Source organism: Pteropus medius, unplaced genomic scaffold, assembly GCF_902729225.1.
Source record: "Pteropus medius unplaced genomic scaffold, Ma_sr-lr_union100, whole genome shotgun sequence".
Taxonomy (NCBI): Eukaryota; Metazoa; Chordata; class Mammalia; order Chiroptera; family Pteropodidae; genus Pteropus; species Pteropus medius.
The window spans coordinates 18,966,105-18,987,342 of record NW_024349801.1 but is presented as its reverse complement, the minus strand read 5'-3'; the positions used below and the strand labels follow the sequence as shown (position 1 = coordinate 18,987,342).

The window sequence follows — 21,238 nt, the reverse complement described above, 5'->3', positions numbered from 1 at the left end:
GTAAATATACAAAATAAAGCTATTTACAATGAATATCTATAGTGGTAAAAATTGGAATTAATTCCTTTGTTTTTAAACATTTATAATTTTTCCATAATAAATATGTACTGTTTAATCAGACTTAAAAAAATAGATTTTTTAAAGTTTTCTCTTCAGTAGCCATTAACAGTTTTAGATTTGATTTTCTCATTAACAACTTGATGTCTTTCTTCCATTTTTTTCAAGCCTGACTGTTACAGACAAAGCAACACTTATCTAAGAACCAGAATGAAACAGCTTTGAGGCAGTCCCTCTTTTCTTGCATTACCTTATTTTCCTGCACAGAAGTAGAGCACAGTAAATGAGGATAAATGGTCTCTTTAAGCACTCTTCCATCAGCAGGGTATATGCTTTTTGAAAGCCCACTGCGTGGCAAAAAATAAAAAGCAAAGTTTACAACTTTGGAGTTCTTTATTCATTTTCTCTCCCTCCTACTTTCAAAAGCTGGATGGTACCATTCAAGTTTCTAAACTCTAGTTAGAAATTGTTGGGTTAATAATTACAAGTGACTTTTTGAAAACCCAGCACCAGCTGTACAAGTTATACATGGTTAATCTCATTCCTTCATCTCCTGCTGTTTTATACAAAGGCTGAAGCCTACCAAGCCCAGAGTAAATCTTCTAGTGCCAAAGTTGTTTTGTTCTGGTTTTTGATCATGGGCAGCATGCAGAGATTTTTCCATAATAAACCTCCCAAAGTTCATTTTCAACCTGAATGTTTTGTATGCTGCTCCCATCTGAGCCCACCTGTTCAGCAGCTGATAGATGTAACTGTGACCATCTTCCGTCCAGATGATGATTCTGTGAGCAGCAAGCACCTCTCCACCAGCAAAAAACTGCCCACTTCTACCAACTTCAGTGCACAGAAGGGAAAAATCACAATAATCATAAACCTAAAACACAAAGTGAATGATGCACATTAACAAAAGCTTCCAAATTAATCTGGCAATGAGATGAAAGATAAATTGTGCTAATCAAGTCTATTTAGATGACAGTGTTAATGCAACAACATATTAAGTATTACTGATAGGTCACACTGTACTCATGTATCAAGATGTCTTACTAGTACTTATTTCTTATATTTATCCTAAGGTATGTTTCGGTGGATAAACTTTATTTGGCTTTCTCATTCCAGAATGTGTCCATAAGGCAGAGAGACCAAAAATCCCAAAATCTCTATATAATTTATTCTTTCCATATGGATAGTTCAACTTTAGCATTTGAAATGTATTACATAAAAGAGCTTATGTAGCAGAAATCCATTTTTAGACCATATATTTTGCATTTTCATTTAAAAATATAACAGCATATAAGACAATATACTGTCGTTAATTGAGCCAGGTATATGAAACATTCAAGGAAAAAGGATTCTATCAAGTGATGGCAAATTAGCTCTTTTTTAAAAATTATTGGAGACATCAGTGAATGTATTTACAAGAAAGAAATGTATATTTCCTAAAACAAATGTAGTGACAGAGCAGAAAAAGAAAAAAAAAATCTATTAATAAGATTAATTTATGTAGGTGAAACGTTTTAGTTTTCTTTTGAGTTCTAAAGGGGAAGGCCAATTTTTGAAAATAATCTAGAGATAAATACACATTATTAATATGTTTTTTATTAATAAAATGACCATATACTACTACATATATAATATCTTGGGAAGCAAAACAACTGAATATGAGGAGTGGAAAACTAAAAAAAGTCAGTTATAAAAGACAGGTCACCTATGCTCTGGTAATAATATTATAAACAGTTTGTATCACATTTAAATCACATTCTTATAATTGTTGCACTGAACAAGAAAAATATACTTTTGTATATCACCGGTATATATTGTTATTTTATAATACCTTCCAACATTTAGAAAATACCACTAATAGAAGTCTCTCTGTATATGTGCAAAATCGTATTGTCCGGCAGTTCAGCGAGTCAAGAAATTTGGATTCCTTTTCATAGACATCTTGCTTTTCCTGCAAAGGGAATGGAAACATTTTAGTACCAGTTCTAGGTAATTTATATGTGACTGTATCAGAAGATTTGCTCCACTGAACACCTGAAGTTGATCACACCATTATTATAAAATGAAAAGTACTCCAGTTTCCTTTTAAGCTTCTGAACTAAGAAGTTACTTTGCAAAAGAAAGAGTGAACAGACAACCCACATGGATTCAAGGATTCATTATAAACAATTGTTCAACATTCAACAAACATTCTGTGGTGGAGTAGCCTGGAGCAGAAAACATAAAAATAAGAATAAGTGACTGACTTTCAGACAGGGCAGAGAGACCAAAAAAAAAAAAAAAAAACCAATAATTTTTTTAAAACCCTACAGCATCTTAATTGCTATCACAGAAAAATACACAGTGGTTTGAAAAGACAGAAGAAAAGCTAAGCAGGGTCAGGCCTGGTTAGTACTTGGATGGGAGACCACCTAGGAAGACTAGGTGCAGTAGGCATAAAACAAACAAAAACAAATAAAAAAGAAAAGACAGAAGAGTGGCCAGCATAGGATATATAGAATACTATACTCACAGTCAGTTTCTGAAAATGCTGAGTGTGTGTTTCTAGGGCTTAGTAAGCCAATACAATTCCTAGGCTTCCTCAACCAAACATTCCTAAGGAAAGCCCAGAGCTCCGTGGGGCAGCCAAAATAATTTCATCACCAACACAAATACTATGTCCTCTTGTCCATCACCTTGACTTGTAGCTTGATGCTGAGGAGCAGATGAATATACTGGACTCCCACGGTATGTGACCCCCATCTATTCATAGACATCTCCCTGCCACCACTCACACACATCCAGAAGAAAGGGGATCTTTTACTATAAGGGAAAGATAGTTTTCTATGATTTTTATTTTTAATTAAAAATGTAATCAGTGTGTGTGTGCAAGTGTGTGTAAATAAAAACATTTGTATATGCATAAAGAAAAGAATGGAAGAACATAATCCAATTATTACCAGTGCCCATGGCACTGGAAGCAGGAAGAGGGATGGGGGAGAAGTACACGGAGGTAAAATTTATACTCTTCTATATTATTTGAACCTGTACCAACAAGCATGTAACATCCCTGCAATTTAAAAAATTTCAATAAATATGTTTGAAATTGGAGAAAACAAAGTTTCATAAGCCAACCTGAATGCTGCTGATACATGAAGAGAGATCCCATACTTTGAGTTCACCAGCTACTGATACCACCAGGAGAGAATCTTCTGTAAAAACAACAAAGGTTACATATAAATTGATCACTGCTATTAGCAGTTGCTATAAAGATCATTTCATGATCATTTAAGGATTACACAGGGCTATGTAGGTGGAAAATATTCAGCTTTGTTGTTTTTTTACATGAACATTTTAGATCATGTTTTCTTTTCATTACTACATCTGGAAGATACAGCAGAACAAAAGTTCCAAGAGTCCTGCTAATCTACAACCAACATCTGCTTGTTACTTTTTAAATGTACCAAACAAAACTGAATGGTAGAAACACGGATTCTCTCTCCTCTTTCCATTTCATCTCAACCTCATGCTGGCTTTTGAACAACCTGAACCACTGGCTTGGGTGTTCTCAATTTTTCTTGATCTGGCTTAGAGAGCTATCCCCACTAACAGGTAAACATAAAGAATCATTTTAAATTCTTACCCAATAATTTAACAAATAGTTCAAAAGTGATATTTTTATATGCAATCTGTTAGTCTTATATGATATCCAACTATTACCTTGAATTCTCATGGAGTGAACAATGCACATGCAGTTGATCCAATCAGGAGACTGAGATGATGTAAAAGTGTGAACAAGAGTCAAAGTTTTGGCATCGATTATAAGAATGTCTTGATATTCTCCACAGCATAGAAGCCAGCCTTCTCCTGTCATCCGGGATGAGCAGTGGTAATACTATGTAAATGGAATTCAAGCGACAATTTAATTATCACTCACAACTAACGTAATTTTGGCTGTGGTGAAGACTTTTCTGGATTTTAGTTTTATCACTTATTCCATTAAGGTCTTTGAATAAATAACTACTAAAATTTCTTTTACTTCAGTTATTCCACACTTCTAAAGTGTTGATTTTTCACTTTAGTCTCATTTCTATTTCATCATTTTTTTCTAAAGAAAGAGGAATCCTTTGTGAAGAAGGAAGCTTATTCCATATCACATGAAAAGCTCATAAGTGTACTATTTCTGGAGTGCTATGTAGAACTAAACAATAACAAAAACCAGGTTCCTTATCCTAGCAACACTGCTACATGTTAAGAAGAAATAAAAGCATCTGAAGAACACTTGAAGAAATTCTTGCGCCAAATAAGTTGTGAGAATGGCTTTTATTAAAGATCAAGTAATATATTTTACCCTTGATGAGCTCTCTCACTGAGTGAGGTTTTGGTCCCAGAAAGGAGTTGGTGCATGTTGCAATGCAGGTCATCGGTGCTAAAAGCAATCAGTGAAATATGAAAAACACTGTCGACACCACTGGAATCATGCAGCTGCACTACATATATGCTTGGAGTCTATCTACCAAAAGCCAGAATCCTTTTAAATATTGGTAAGTGATTATAAAGGTTATGGCTATGCCCTTTCCTCTCTTTTCATTAATAAATTCAGACATTAAGAACCTGCCCACCCAAAAGAGGTTAAAATTGGAAACAAGGAAAACAAAACCCTTTTTGCTGTATAAAATAGCATGTCATTAAAACAGAATCTCTCCGTGTTTGTGTCTGTTTTATGATTATACTTAAGGAAAAATAAGGAAATTGCTCTTCAAATTTACCTATGTTTAAAGATACAGAAATAATCAGGAAAAAATGGGCTGAATAATAACTTTTGTGAAGAAAATGCCCAAATAACAGGTGATAACTGATGATATTCTACTATAATGGCAGAATAAAAAATTCGAGAAAAGAATATCCTTAAAGACATTTCTTCAAACGCATTCATGGCAGTGCTCTGAAGCAGTTGTAGGAGCCAAATATGTTCTGAAGGAAGTGACCATACTTACACAGATTGCAGTGTGCCTGTACGGAAGTGTGGCCTTCTCCACGCACTGTCCATTGGTGACATTCCAAACGCACATCTCCCTAGCAGAGATAACTTTGTATTATTCTCTGTCATTTCCACTCAATTGGCTGGAATAATTTTTTGTGCCACCAAGTTTTTCTTTAGTGCTGCACTTAAATGCAATCCGATCGTTTATGTGGCTTTTTGTTACAGATTACTGGGCAAGAAAATGCTGTGGTCATTAGCAGGGATGACATACTGTATCTATGTCTTTTTGTTTGGGTAATTACATCCTGACGCCAGCCTACAAACCTTACCTTAGCACCAACCTGACCTACAACAAATTGTGGGGATACAGTTATCACAGCCAGTTACAGTGACAGCACAATCACCTTTCCATGGAAACTGCACATCATCTTAAAAATGGTTTATTTCACTGAACTTAAAACTACATATTCTGAAAAGCATAATGCATCAAGTGCTACATCTTGTTGAGCCCAGGTATCATTTTTGTAAAAATAAACAGTGCCACCAAGAGGCCCCCTTTGGCCTATCATTCATGGGTTTATTTCTTTCCTTCTCCTGAAATTCTGAAATCATCCTTGTCACTTAATATTTAGAAAAATCCTCATTGTCTAGAAAACTCCGACTTGGTTACATAAATGTTACAAAGAGATAGACACAGTTGTGAAATACAACCACAAAATACAATCAGTATAAAGCAGTGATCTCTATGATTTCTGTTCACAAATACCAAAATGACTGTTTGGGAATTGTTTGGTAATTTATTCTTCCTTTTTGACAGTTCCAACGCACAAGCAAAATTTTCCATGGAAGAAAAATAAAAGCTTTATTAGCCTTAAAGGAGAAGCTTCTATTAACAAACAAAATATATGAACTAATAATGTTAAATGCATTTAGTGATTTACGGGCTTTTTTGTTTTTCTAGCTGAACACCCGGACTCGAAATTCAAATCAGTGATTCTCAACCTGGGGCGATTTTGCCCCCGCAAAGGACATTTGGAAATGTTTAGAGATATTTTGGGTTGTCACATTTTAGGAACACACTACTGGCATCTAGTGGAGAAAGGCCAGAGATGCTGCTAATCATCCTGTAAAGCATAGGATAGTCCCCACAACAAAGAAGTCCCCAATGGTCCAAATGTTATTAGTGCTGAGGTTGAGAAATCATGTTCTAGAAACAAAATATTCACGTGTTTTCCCCTCTCTGTTTATAGCCAACCTTATTCTAAAAAGACTTGAGGCATGGAACTCAGTAACAGGGGGAAAAAAACCTGTGTGTGAGAAAATAAGACTGTGAGAAAGGGAGAAATTCAAATAATGTATCTCAGAGGTAATGAAATACACATCGAAAGAAAAAAAAAAGAAATTGAATCTTAAGCAGTCACCAATATAAAATTTTATCTCTATAAGGGATCTGAGTTTATCAGCACAGTCTCAGTTCTAGTTATGCATCAACAATCACCAGTGAATATTTCAAAAATTACCCTCGGAGATTCTAATTTCATGGCTCTTTGTTGGGACCCTGAACGTGGGGTTTTGAAAAGCTCCTGGTGAGTTAACCTGTTTCTAGGCAAGTCTATCTCCAAACAAGTGGTTCTAAACCCTGGCTTTATGTTAGAATTATCAGAGGCTTTTAAAAAACACTGATATCTGGAACCCAACCCAGACATCAAGCCAGGCTAATTAAATCACATTTTCCAGGGTTGGAGCCTGGGCATCAGTAAAAGCTTCCCCAGTGATACTAATGTTTCTAGATTCTCTTAGATTCTAATGCTTTCTCTATTTACTTATTTTATTTTCAATCTTAAATATGAAAAAAATACAAAAATATCACAAAGCTAAAGTAGACTTCTTGCTTATCAATTCTATTTAAGAAAAGAAAGCAATTTTGTTTTGTATCAAAAGTGGCACTGACATTTTAGCTGGAACTGTACAAGTTATACACTTAATAAAAAGAAATAAAAATTAACTTAAATGTATATTATTCATATCCTGTATAAGTACTGTTCCATTTGTACATAAACTAAATCATCTTTATTTATTTAAAAAATGAATTTGATAATTTTTAAATTTAAAAAATTCTTTTTCATTTCAATGAAAAAAAAAACAGAAGAAAATATCTACAACACATAAAATTAAGAAACTGTTAAATTCCTACTAAAAGTTCCTTGAAAAGGACATTTTTTTTTATTCAATTCTATATCCTCACTTCCTCACCTCAATAAAAATTCATTTGATGAACAGAGAGATCAGTCACCAACCCTCTATCCACTTTGCATCTTTCAAAAAATACACTATTTCTCTTAGCCCCATTTTTACTTTCATATTTTTGTACTTATAACACTTTTAATGCTATGCTCAAATTTTAATGAAGTATGTACAGGGAGAGGAGATAAACATGAATGCTTCATTTGCCATATCTAATTGGAAATCCATGATATTCTTCAAATTTTGTTTTCTCGTGTCTTGTACTATGCTTCTGGATTTTCTTTAGCATTTTCGGGTTTCTCTTCTTTTGCTTGTTTCTTAAATATTTTTTTCTTAGATTTTTGTCTTAGGCTTTCTTATGTTCTCACATTTCCCACTCTCTCTGGGTGAGTTATTTACACCCATGATGTCAGTTACCACCTATATGATGTTGGAAGCTCACACCTGTTCCAGATTTGGAAGCCCACTGAGCTCCAGATTTCCACACGCAACTACCTATTAGATGCCTCCATCCGGATGACCTGTGGGACTTCACGCTTCTCGTGTTCGAAATAAAACATAACATCTCTCCTCCTTGGTACCCTCTTCTCAATGAATGGTATCATCTCCAATGAGTTTTCCGTCATGCTTGACCTCACTGCCCTAAATGTGGGGTACCTGCTACGCCAAACATGTTCTCTGAACCAGTAGCATTAGCATGTCCAGGAATGTATTAGAAATGCAAATTCATGAACCTCAGCCTAGACCTACTGAACCCATACTTCCAGGAGTGGGACTCAGAAATCTGCATTTAAACAAGCCCTGCAGGTGATCTGATACAAACTCAGGGTTGAGGAGCACTGTGCAACAAACCTCCAAGACTGGATGCCTGCTTATCTCTCTAGTCTTATCTATTGCTGGTGACTGAAAGTTTTATTAAGTAAAAAATTCTCATTAACAATGTCAGGATTTCTTGACTTAAAGTTTTATTAACCACAAATATGGGTTGATATAAAATATTAATATAGCTATATTAACCTTATTTTGGTTAGTATTGATCTCATAAATGTTTTTCCATCTACTTACTTTTAACTTTCCTATATCCTTATCCTGTTTTTATTTTTTATTTGTCTGACAATCTTTGTAATTTAACTAGAGGTCTTAGTCTCTACATAATTTAGACTGCTGTTTTATTCAGAGTTATTTCAACTACCTCATTTGAGCTTTCTACTGGACACATTTATGTCTTCTTTGGATTAAGAACATTTTTTTTCTTTTCTTTTTTAAGTTGAAAGATTTATATTCTATTACTTTTATTTTTGTTATTTTTGTCTGTTCTTTTAGCAGCTACCCTGGAAATGTCACCCTGCATATCTAGCGTAAAGTCTAAAGTTAATCGACATCTTTACTCACTTCTAAAACACCGGAACACATGGAATCTGATCATTATGTTATTATATGCAACTGTCCATTAGGATTGTGTAGGAGGGGGATGGAAATGGGGATGGGGAGTGTATATAAACATTATAGTGTCTTATAGTCTGTGTTTATTTAAATTTTTAAAATATTTGCTGGGTTTTGTTCAACAGTCCTTCAATCTTAGATGTTCCTTCTGAAATCATGGTTCTTACTGAAGAATATAATTTAGAATTCCATTATTTATAAAGGGTCTGCTGGCAATGATTAAGTTTTATTAGTATTTGTCTTAAATGTTATTATTTTGCCTTCATGTTTTAAAGATATTTTTGCTAGAGATATAATTCTAAATTGACAGATTCCTTTTCTCAACATTTTGAAGATATTTTACTTCCGGGTAGTTTCATTTTACTGTTGAGAATTCAGATCTCAGTTTAATCAACATTCTTTTGTAAATAATGCTTTTTCTCACTGACCCCCTTCCAAGATCTTATCTTTTTCTTTAACATTCTATCCTTTCGTTATCAGTTCTCCAAGTGTTTACTTCCTTTTATTTACAAAGAAACAAGAGTTCTAGAAAATTCAAATCATATTGGAAAAGGAAGACCAAACCAGACTCCTTGGCTATTTAACAATTATATTTACAGGGCTCATACAGATGAATTAATCTATTATCCAGAATGTGTCCATTAACCCTAGATTCTTTTTTGAAGCTAGACCACGAATGGGCAAAAACCTCAAGCTGTTACTCATTTTTCAGATCTATTTCTCACTTAGCTATTTTTATAATTCTTCAAAAATTCATCATCCCCCAAATTCTCAAGTGGAAATAAATATTTCAGCATGTGTAGCAAGCTTTGTGGCAGCCCTATTGTACAAAAGCTATTGGCAATCGTTAAAAAAAATGAATGTACTAGGACATTTCACTTTAGCCTATCCAAAATTCAATCTCTTTAAGTACAACAATTGTGGCTTTGGTATAAACTATAAGAATAGATATTTCTTTGATATCAGTTCCAACTAGTCATTTTGTCATAAACTATTTAGTTTCTACAAGTTGGACACTTGATTCCTCATTCTTTTGGTACTCAGAATTCAGAGCCATATAATTTCTCCTTGGACTAAAAACAAAAAAGGAGGGGTTCTCTTGTTTCAACCAGTAACCCAATCCTTCGTTCACAAATGCATGCTAAATCAATTCTGCATTCTTGAGTGTACTTTGGCAAATAATTCATCAGGAGTCTAATTCTTAGTAGCTCTCCCATCAGTGGATCTTTTTCCTACAGCTAAGTCCTATTTCATCTGAACAAACCTCGTTTCCATGAAATGATACCCAAATCACTGTATATGTTCCTTTCCCTTCTCTCTCCCACCATTCCACTACATTGAATCCTCTCCTCTGTTTGTTTTATAATGATTTCAGACAAGTGTTCAATGTCAAGATTGTAACTATTGAACTGTTTTACAAAACTGCGAAGGCTTGGATGAGTTTGCTTAAGAGTTCAAAGTGAGTTACTACATGAAAAAAGACAAATACCCAGACTTTCCCATTTCACTTCTATAATAGGTGGCATTTGCCAGTATCCTTTACAAAATGAGGCTGCCACAAAGCCTGATACACACATTGGGATGTTTAAAAATTGGGAGTCGCAGAAGCTATAACATTTTTGAGACCATTATATAAATAACTCAACTAATCAAGATTTATATTTTCCTATATGCAAAAGGAACATGTTAATCACCAAGGTTTCCTTCAGCCATAGAATTCTGTACCCCACCAGGTTTTAAAAATGGAGAGGAAATGGAGACAGGTACAAAATTGCACACGTTGTACCTACCCATTTTCAGCAGCACTAATGATATAAGGCTGTTTAGAGAAGTCTCTTGCTCTTGCCAAACATCTTACTGAAGCCGAATGACCAAACAGAAGTTCTTTTGCCAAAATCTGAAAATGATGAGGGTGAGCTTTTAAACTTTTTTGTTTGAAAATATAAATATGACATTACACATATATTTATAATTCTGATATGGAAATCTGTTATGTTTTCGCTGTACATGTTTCAAGAAAACTGATACATGGCATATCAAACTCCACAGAACAAACTTCTAAATAAAGGAACTGTCTTGTACAAATTTTATTTGTTTTTGGTTTGGTATCCATCATGAAACCTAAAAGATTGTCAGACCTGTTCTACAACATCTAGGTTTTGAATACAAATAAGTCAATGTTGATATTTATTATAATGTATAAAATGTGCCTCAAATGATAGTCAAATATTGATATGCAAATTTGAGAATTCAGAAATGAGTTTACAAAACACAAAGACAATATTACCTCCTTTTTTTAAAAAAACCATTACAATATCTTGTTTGGCTTCTTGCCTCTGAAATAGTTAAATTAACTTTTCTATGTTAAAAATAAAATTGCAACTAAGCTATTATTTTAAATACCAGTGTTTTTCTCCAATCTGTGAATTTAAAAATATGGCACTGAGGGCTAATCATTCCATTAGTGTGAAAGAAGTTTATTTCTCATTATTTTGTAAAACAAGATTATAAAAATCAAACTACAAAATAGAAAATATTCGAGATCCCCTAAAATGGAGAAGTGGTTGTCATTAAGGGACTAAAATTTTAATTTTAATAACTAGAAAACTTGTGGTTAATAAAATGTGTCTCATGAGTAATAAAAATCTGATTTCCAAATGAATTAATACTCATTTTTTTCTGAATCATGCAAACATAGATGTATATAGATGATAACCCAATCATATCAATGAGAACACATTATTTCATAGCATAATTGTTTTCTGCCTTCATTTTATTTCTATCATAACCAGAAATAGTTCTTTAAAAAGTCTGTTATCAGACTAAATTTCTAGTGCTTCAAAGAAGGTTTTTGTGGTTGGTTAGAATCACTTACAATCCAAGTTCTGACTCTATCCCTTTTTCCTGGGGAATCCAGAAGGATCCATCTCAGAACAACATAATGCTCCCCATCATCATACTTTGAAATGTATATCCCTATAAATATAACCCATTTCCAATATATTATGGGCCATTAAGCAATGAATTGGGGTACATCAAGGACATTTCCTCCTCCAGAGAAAATCGATTACAGACAAAATATCTGAATGCACTGTCTTTCATAGGAAGTCTTCCTTCTGCTACTAGATCCCCACATGTAGTTGAGTAAGCTGTGACAATCACTACGGGCTCTCCTCATTTTATCATATTTTAGAAGTGCTGTGAAAAATAACGAAAATATTCTACAATCATACATAGTCATTGCCATGATGAAATCCAGGTGACCTTTACTTCTATTTATTTATTCTACCTCTAGGAAGCACTGGTATCCCCGCCCCCAATTCCCTACCCCAGGTACTTCCAACAGCACAATGAGAAAAGGAAAAGAACATGCAAGTTGATGAGTATCTACCCTATTTCTAGGACTGGTACAACTTTCAACAGTGTTTAATCTCCATTTCACAGGTATGAATAGATTGAGGTTCAAAAAATATAAGTCATTTGTGCAATATCACAGAGTTGGTAAATATCAGAGCTAGAAATTAACCCAGATATCTTCACTTTTTTTCTACACAACATTGATATTCTTCCTTTTGTCATTGTGATGTTTCCTTCTGAGTATTAAACTGGAAGAAAATAGAACATCCCAATACTAAGAGAATATATCTAAGAAGATGTTTAAATCATCCTTTTTTTTTTTTTATGATTAAAGGTGTGATAAATCCAGCAAACCCAAGTGAGGAAGTCCCTAACATGGGACTTGCAGAAGCTCCTCATTACTAGACCTCACAATGTCCCGGGGAAACAAGAGGGCTTTGGGAATCAGACTCAGAGCCTGGAAACAGCATGCATAATCTAGGCATATAACGAGAAGCCCAGAACAAGGAGACTTATTCTCCAGCTCCTCTGCACCTTGCCATCACATTACCCATGAGATGTGTACCCAGTCCTCTGATGAATATTGGGATATTCCAAGATGTCCAGAGCTTAAGTCACTTTCTTTTCCTCTCTATCTTATTATCTAATTCCCTCTATTCCTTATACAAATATATGATACCATTATCTCACCAGTCCCACCCATCACCCAAATCCCACATCTAAAATGTACCTTTGACTATTCCTGTTCCTTAACCCCACATCCAACTGTTGCATAGTTCTGTCTCTTCTTTCTCCTTGATGCCTTTCCGGGTTTCACCTCCTCTTCATCCCCATTGCCAGTGATTTAATTCATGCTCCAAATCTTACTTAACTAAAGTATTGTTCCTTATCTCATCTCTCCCTCCCTTCAAAACTCCATGATATCCTAAATAACAAATACAATAAAATAGTATTATGTCATCTGTTTGCATAAAACATCTTCAAATCCCTTAATAACACCATTTTTAATTAGCATATAGTGTTAGCTCTTGCCAGTTTAAAAAAAAAAAAATCTAAACCCCTCAGCATGTCAGATTCCATATTGAGTCTGCTCCATCCTTTCCAGGTGTGCCTACCACCTCTAACTTTCTCAATATGTTCCAGGCCTATTCAACTACTTTTACCAGTTCCCTGAAGACAAAATATTTATGCTTTTCACATATACTTATTCTTTGTCTGCCGCTTCCTCCCACCTTCTTTTCCTGTTCAAATCCTGTGCATCCTTTAGAACTCGGCTCAAACATCACCCTCAGAAAGGCTTTCCCTTCAAAACCACTGAATACTGATTAGGATGGCTATTATAAAACAAACAAACAAACAAAAACCAAAAAAAACCCCAGAAAATAACAAGTGTTGGTGAGGATGTTGAGAAACTGGAACTCTTGCACACTGCTGGTGGAGGATGTAAAGTAGTAAAGCTGCTATGTAAATCAGTTTGGCAGTTCCTCCAAAACTTTAAAATAGAACTATACAATGACCCAGAAATCCAACTTCTGGGTATACATCCCAAAGAAGTAAAGGCAGGAACTCAAACATATTATCTATACACCCAGATTCATAGCAGCATCATTCACATAAGACAAAAGGTAGAAGCAACCCAAGTGTCCATTGACACATGAATAAACAAAATGTAGTAAACACATTTAATAGAAAATTTTTCAGCCTTAAAGGGGAAAGACATTCTGACACATGCTACAACATGAATGAATCTTAAGGACATTATGTTAAGTGAAATAAGCCAGTCACAAAAGGATAATATACACTGTATGATTTCACTTATATGATATACGTAGATGAGTCATATTCATAGAGACAGAAAATATACTACTGCTTTACAACTGCCTATTAACAAGTCTGTCTCCTACATTAGATTCTGAGAAACTTTAAGGTAAGATCTGTGCCTAGAACAACAACAACAACAAAAATTATCTGTGTAACTTGTCTAATGACTGCATAAGTAAGTGTCCTTAGGTTGCTTTTTCCACTTTATAGAGTGGGAACTGAGTATTTAAGACTATTGAACCTGAGACATTCTCTTATCTAGACTGTTTTGGAGAGGGAAAGAAGCTTTCAAAATGTAACATGAAGAGGAAATAGATGGATTTCAGGTCACTTTATACCGTACACCCTGCCACTTCTCTCTACCCTTCCTGCTATTCTCCCCATTAATATGCCCTTTGGCATTAAGTTGTCCTATAGCTACTCAGTCATCCACATAGTTATGTCCTCTCTTACAATCTCCCATGTTCTGAAGGCCTCCTTTCTTCTTCCCCTGCCCAAATTATTCCTTTATATATACCTTTTTTTTTTCTTCCAAATAAAAATCAAAATAAACTACTAAGCATTAAAATATCAATGATGAACCACTGACTTGACTGTCTTACAGATGGCAAGAAGATATGCTGGAAACTCAAAAATGCCCTTGATTTTTAAAAAGGCTAGAGTTTTCCATGCTAATAGTTGACCCATTGTCTGTAGGGGTAAGATTCACGAGAAAAATAAAAGATGTTCATTCTTTCTGGCCCTATGGTTAGCCACAGAAAATGTTAAGGAGAACTCTCATGTGGAAAATCTCACATTCATACGAATCAATACCTTATTCGTGTTATTAACTTTTCATAATGTCCTCACAGTAAATTTCCAAAACACAAAGCTGATCCAGTCTTCTTCTTAAAATTCCCTAATGATTCCCCTTGTTTCTTCCACCCCTGCTGATCAGATTCTCACTCTTCTACCATATCTCTAAACGTGGATTTCTCAATATCAGCACTATTGGCATTTTAGATGGGATAATTCTTTGTTGTGAGGGGCTACAGGATGTCTACAGCATCCCTGACCCCTACCAGGGATGCCAGCAGCACTGCCCTTCCAACCAATTGTAACAACCAAAAATGCCTATAGACATTGCCAAATGCTTCTTGCAGGGCAAAATCACTCTTTGTTAAAAACCATTGCTCTAATCCCAAGCAAAAGACTTGCTCTTAAGAAAAGCATGGCATCACTCCTCCCACTGAAGATGCAGCACAGACAGTCCATTCCCTACTTAGAGTACCTTGTATCATAACACAACTGCACTGCATTAGCCTATGTCCTTTACCACAACCTCCTGGGCATCCAGCACCAGGTCTTTTCATTTATGTTTGAACTCAGGTACTAAGCATGCTGCCTGCTTTATAAAATCCACTCAATAAAAACATGTTAGATAAATACCAGGATATATGTAAAGAGATACAGAGGCTAAGATTCAAAATTTCTTAAGCTTATAACAAGCCTACATATTACAAGGCAACTATTACAGCCAGAAAACACTAAACTTCAACATTAAAAAGAGCAACAAGATATTTTAAGCCATTTAGGGGTGTGAGTTTAAACTATAAGAGATAATGAATGTGAGAGCCACCATTTTGAAAGCTCAATTGTTGCAATAATACCAGTTCTTTCTTTCAGGAATGTTCATAAACAGTGAGCTGAGCTGCCCTGCTATGCAGTTCTTGGCAGTCCTGTAGTGGCACTGTTCAGTGATGGGAGATGTTAACTAATTACACTATAAAATAGAATTACAATTAATTGTTAATTTAGGTTTTAAAGTGACAAACTTTAAAGGCTAAAAATAGTCTTTGATCTTTAAAAGGCTTCTTAATGAGGGCAGTATACTTTAAGTACATCATTAGTTTAAATGTTCAAATTGGGTCTTGAGGCTGCTAGAGCTAAGCAAATATCTATTCCAATATGTTAAATGTTTATGACTTGGGACAGGGACAATTAATTGCTAATCAATGGGCCAAATCCTAGGTGAGGTCAGGTTCTGAAATAAGAGGGCTGACAATGGTAAATTGGATTTAGAGCTTTTGATGTGATCTGTAAAAATCATAGGCAAGCAGAGACTAAAAGAATAGCAAAAAGCCAAACTGACAGAAACATCTAGATAATTAAGATATTACTCATTTAGTTAATAGTGGTTTTCAAGGGTGCCCTTTGTTTAGATTAATGAGCCATAATTTTTAGAATTATACTTACAAGTCTGCAGTTCAGTTACTTAAACATATAATTCAGGATATGAAATAATAAAACTCAACATAGCTTAAAGGGTGATAACAGCTAGCTGATAGCTAAGATTAGCAATATTCATAATATAATTTTCCAACAATATCTTGATCTACCATATAATACTTCATTTTCTCCAAATCCATAAGTAAAACCAATTTATGACTTCAGTAAGTATCTCCCTAACAATCATGCATACCTCCCACTGACTGTCATTGCAGATGGTTAAGAAGCAAGCTATGCTTATTTTGTAGGTGTTGTCTGTTTCAATATGAATAATTTTCACTAACCTTTAGTTCAGGTGACAGATTCCAGAGACAGAGCTGACCCTCTTGACTTCCAGTCACAATTGTTTGCTGGTCATCAGTGATCATGATGGCAGTGATGCTGTGGGAAGGGGCCTTCTTTCCCCAGAGCACCACCGCCTGCAGGGAGGACCGCATGCTGAGAAAATGCTGGAAACACAGAGAAGGGAAGGAGTGTACATGGTCATCATCCTTAGATTTGGGGGAGCTGATCATATCACAAAGTAGATTTATAATGATACAAATGGGAATAATATGTTCTCCCAGAGCAATGGGAAAAAGTGCTTTCCATCAATTAGAGGAGAAGGTAGTCATTGGACATTGAAATTACCATGCCCATTGTTAATCTGTCAAAAAGGAATGACTTTTATTTAAATTTCTGATTGCTGATGCTGATGAAGAGAAGTATAGAAACAGTCTGCCCACTTCACACCCAGCTCTGACTATGTGTGATCCTGATCTCTCCAAAGCCCAGCTAGGTTTCTCAAGAACAAAGCTGTATACACATTATAATTTAAAGACAGCATTGCAGACTCTTTCTCCCCAGAAATGTCACCTCATCTAAGTAACAAATATCTGAACCTTGATATTAAAAAGTAATTCTCTTCCATAAAATCAGTGTTTCCTGGTCTTCAACGATTGATGTTGTGATTTCTGTAACATTAAAGTCCCATTTATATTACTTTTAATAATAATTATTTTACCCATTTTTGTATTTAGTATCTTCTTGAGTAATAATTTTCATGAACTCACTACCTTCCTGTGTTAGTTACAAGAGTTAAAATGAATACATGATTATTAAAGTTAAATTTGAAACAGTTAAATGTTTCCCCAAATAACCATTCTTCTCCGAAATTCAAATAATTTAATAATAAATAATGCTTTAAGTTCTTAGAATAAATTAGTTTGTTTTGTCTTGTGACTTAGTATATATTTAATTGCAATAAAATGTCAGAGATAAAAGAGAGGAGATACCATGTTTATTTCACACATTTGGCTTAAGAAAGTTAAGAAAATGAAAACCTGTCCTGCAAGGCTTCTCGTACTAAAGCATAAAAAGGATAAGTACCAGTATAAATTTTTAAGACTTATGGTACATATTATTTATATGTTCGAGTATACACAAACACATGCACACATACATATAAACAAGAGCACTGACACCATGAACACAAATTTAACACAGGCAGTGCTTAACCTGCAAACTGGTTACTTTCAAAATTTTACTTATAGTTCAGTTGTTTGGAATTCAGTAACTAGTTGTAATTACATTACAGTTGTAATATAATCTATAATATAGCTGTACTGTTCTTATTGCAGTCTCTAAGCACTTTGAAAACAAGATTTCTATAGGAAATACTTTCAGCTTTGCAATTTGGAATCAGGACCACACATACTAATAATCATAGTACTAAGCTAATCAAGAGTTCTGGTTTCAATAACACTGTAAATTGAGCTTGGACCTCTTCTGCTTCAAATATAAAGAAATAATGCATTATATACACACACACACATATGTATGTATGTATGTGTGTATGTGTGTGTATGTATACATACATATAATTTTAATTGTTGCTTTGTGGCCATGCTTGCAAATAAGCCTTGGAAATTACAAGCAGTAAAAATCTAAGAAGAATCTGAAACTGGAGTTGTGTCAGTATATAGCTCTGTTGGCTAGTAGTAGTTTGAATGTTAACATCTCCACAAAAGGACAGGAAACCCTATCTTGCTCAATGAAATGAAACGAGAGAGAATCCAAAACTATTCAGGAAGATAAGAAAGCTTATTTCCAAATCTCCCAAGAAAAATATGCCGAATGCAAACCACAAAACAGGTTTGGAGTAAAAAAGATATCATTATATATAATGTCAGAATATCCATGTGAAGAAATCCATGTAAATACTTGTTCCCAGGTCAACGATACCGCTGGAAGACCTTTCAAAAACACTATGCACCTATCAGAATATCTCAAATTGAAAAAGAAAGAAAAGAAAAAAATTATTCCAAGCATTAAAAAGGATGTAGAATAACTGGAACTCATATATTGCCGTTGGAAAAGTACAATGAAAAATAGTTTGGTAGTTTCTTAAAAAGTCAAACGTATGCTTTCTTTACAACCAAATTAATCCATTCCTAGGTCTTACCCAAGAGAAAAGAGAGCATATATTTATGCAAAAATTTCTACATGTGCAGTTTTATTTATAATAGCCCAAAACTGGAACCAATTTAAATGTTCATCAATAGGTGATGGATAAATTGTGGTATGCTACACATGGGGATACTATTCAGCAATAAAAAGGAATAAACTGTTGATTTGCACAACATGAATGAATCTGAAAATAATTATGTCAAGTGAAAAAAACTAAAAAGAATATACACTGTATGATTCCATTTGTCTAAAATTCCAGAAAATTCAAATTAATCTATAACAGAAAGCAGGTCAGTGGTTGCCTGTGAACAGAGAGGAGTTAGATAATAAAGTAGAATAAAAAAAAAGATTGAGAATAACAGACACACTCATTATTTTAACCGTAGTGATGGCTTCTCAGCAGTGTATGTGTATGTCAAAACTTATCAACCTGCACACTTTATATATATTATTTATCAATTATAATTTAATAAAGTTGTTTTTGTTAAGCATTGTAAAAAAACACTTTCACAACCAAGACTGCATAGAATTTCTGTAGAAACAAATGACTCCAGTGATGAATAAGCTCACAATAAAAAAATTACAAAACACTCAAGAAAATAATAAATAAACTGTGAGCAAGCAAAGGGATTAAACCCTGGTAACTAATGACAAGAGAATAACCTAAAAACTTATTGCAAAAGAACACATATATTAAATTATTATAAGCTATTAAAGAGACAAAAGCAGAAATTTAAAATCCTGAGAAAAAAGACAGTCTATAAAAAATAAACAAGCAGAATTTTTAAAGAAAAATATTCTACTTCTAGAAATAAAATATAATTATTGAAATAAAACAAATGTCAATGAAGAAGAAAAATCAGAATAGACTCAAGTGGAGAGAATTAATGAACTTAAACATAATTCTCAAGAAAATACACCAAATGCAGCAAGAAGTGGTAAAGAAATAGAAAATGCTGATTGAAAAAAAATCAGAGAGATTAAGATTAAGCAGAGATATTAAGAGGATAGCTAATAGAATAAAAACACCTAACGTTTATTAATATAAGCTGCAGAAAGGTAGAACCCTTTCCCTGCTGGGTAATTCAGTCAAAAAACCATCAGGTAGAGAGAGGTTAAGTAGCATGAGGAGGGTACTGATACAGGAGGGCATGTGTAGTCAGAGTCCAGGGAAGGCATCCAAACATGGTGCCACCAGCGTGAGTTTCAGAGCCCACGCAGAGTAAAGGGGAATAATGCACACAGGCTATTTTATACCAGGTGTTGGAGCCTGAGCAAGTTAAGGAAAGAGTTCATACAATGAGGTGGCTCAACAAGGGATGTCATGAGCCGAAGAGGGGTGAGGATGGTGAAAGAAGTGGTCCTGGTATGGGGATCAGAGTCTGTACAGGGTGAGAAGGGTATTCATACAGAAAAGAGACCCAATGTGAAGTACTAGAGTCCAAGCAGCATAAAGATGGTGCTCACGATGGGTAAGGAAGTACTGGCTAGGGGAGTCAGAGGCTGGGATAGGTGAGGAGGACATTCATTTACAAGGACAGCCTGGCGTAGACCGCCAGAGCCCAAGGAGGCTAAGGAAGTCATGAAGGCTAGAGAAGATTCAGCATATCCTGGTGGGGAGAGGTGGGCTACTTCCCAAAAGTGTAACCAGACATAGTAAAGGGATACAGGGGGCTGAACAGGGTATTCACAACGTGGACAGCTCCACAAGGCTGATGAAGCCATATAAGGACAAAGAGCAGTTTTACAGAGTAATTGCTTACATATAGAGTATCTGATCAAAGAATTAATACATTAATAGGCTAACAGGAACCAGGTTTCTTACTGTCTGAAATATAGAAAGTAAGAAAACTAGAAAGGTCCTCATGACGTTGGAGTGGAAACAGGAATGTTAGTGTAAAATTAATGTAGATGTGAGGAATGAATACACACACACACACACACACACTCTCTCTTCTTATTCCTTGCTGAGGGGAGGGTCTAGGAGTAGCAACACTCCAATAGCAACAAACTCACTTAGGATCTTTTAAATACTATTCTCTACTAAAAGAACCAGAATTTCTTGGGAAATTGGTTGATTCCAGGCTACAAGCAGAAAAAATACACAGTGATACTGGAACATATTATTGTTGAAAACAAGGAAGTGCTCAAAGAGTGAGGGGGACAGAGCAAAAGGACACAAAAGCCAACTTGAAGGATCTGCCACTGGCGAAATTATGGACGATTTGAACATCAAAATAAATAATGCTAGGAATAGATTGTAACTCCTTGAATAAAACAGAAAGTCATGAATTCATACTGATAATTACTAATTGCAAAGGGGAAAAATAAAGAGTAACTTTACAGAAGAAAAGCCTGGCAGACGCCACCTTAATCAAGTGATAAAAGTAAACATTACTAGTGATGGCAAATGCAAAAAATCATGTGCCACCTGATAGAATATTTCTGTGGTATTTCTACCAAAGATGCATGAACTGAATCTCATGATGACAAATGCAGAATTCCTACCAAAGATGCATGAACTGAATCTCATGATGACAAATGCAAATTGAAGAACTCTCTATAAAATAAAAATAAGTAGTCTGTAATCTTCAAACGTGTGAAAGTCATAAAAGTCAAGGAAAATAAAAACCAGCT

At 34.7% G+C, this 21,238-nt stretch overlaps 1 protein-coding gene across 7 annotated transcripts in view; it reads right to left on the bottom strand.

Moving 5' to 3' along the window:
* The window catches only part of WDR72 (WD repeat domain 72), a 201,282-nt gene that overhangs the window by 158,012 nt on the left and 22,032 nt on the right, over positions 1–21,238 (bottom strand). For all 7 annotated transcript variants that reach the window (XM_039888997.1, XM_039888999.1, XM_039888993.1 and 4 more), the window contains 8 exons: positions 16,438–16,602; positions 10,498–10,604; positions 5,034–5,112; positions 3,757–3,931; positions 3,172–3,248; positions 1,889–2,008; positions 786–931; positions 308–404 (listed from right to left, as the gene is read on the bottom strand). In XM_039888997.1, the coding sequence (XP_039744931.1) occupies positions 308–404; positions 786–931; positions 1,889–2,008; positions 3,172–3,248; positions 3,757–3,931; positions 5,034–5,112; positions 10,498–10,604; positions 16,438–16,590 (954 nt within the window). In that variant the 5' untranslated portion in view covers positions 16,591–16,602. The remainder of the gene's footprint in view (positions 1–307; positions 405–785; positions 932–1,888; positions 2,009–3,171; positions 3,249–3,756; positions 3,932–5,033; positions 5,113–10,497; positions 10,605–16,437; positions 16,603–21,238) is intronic.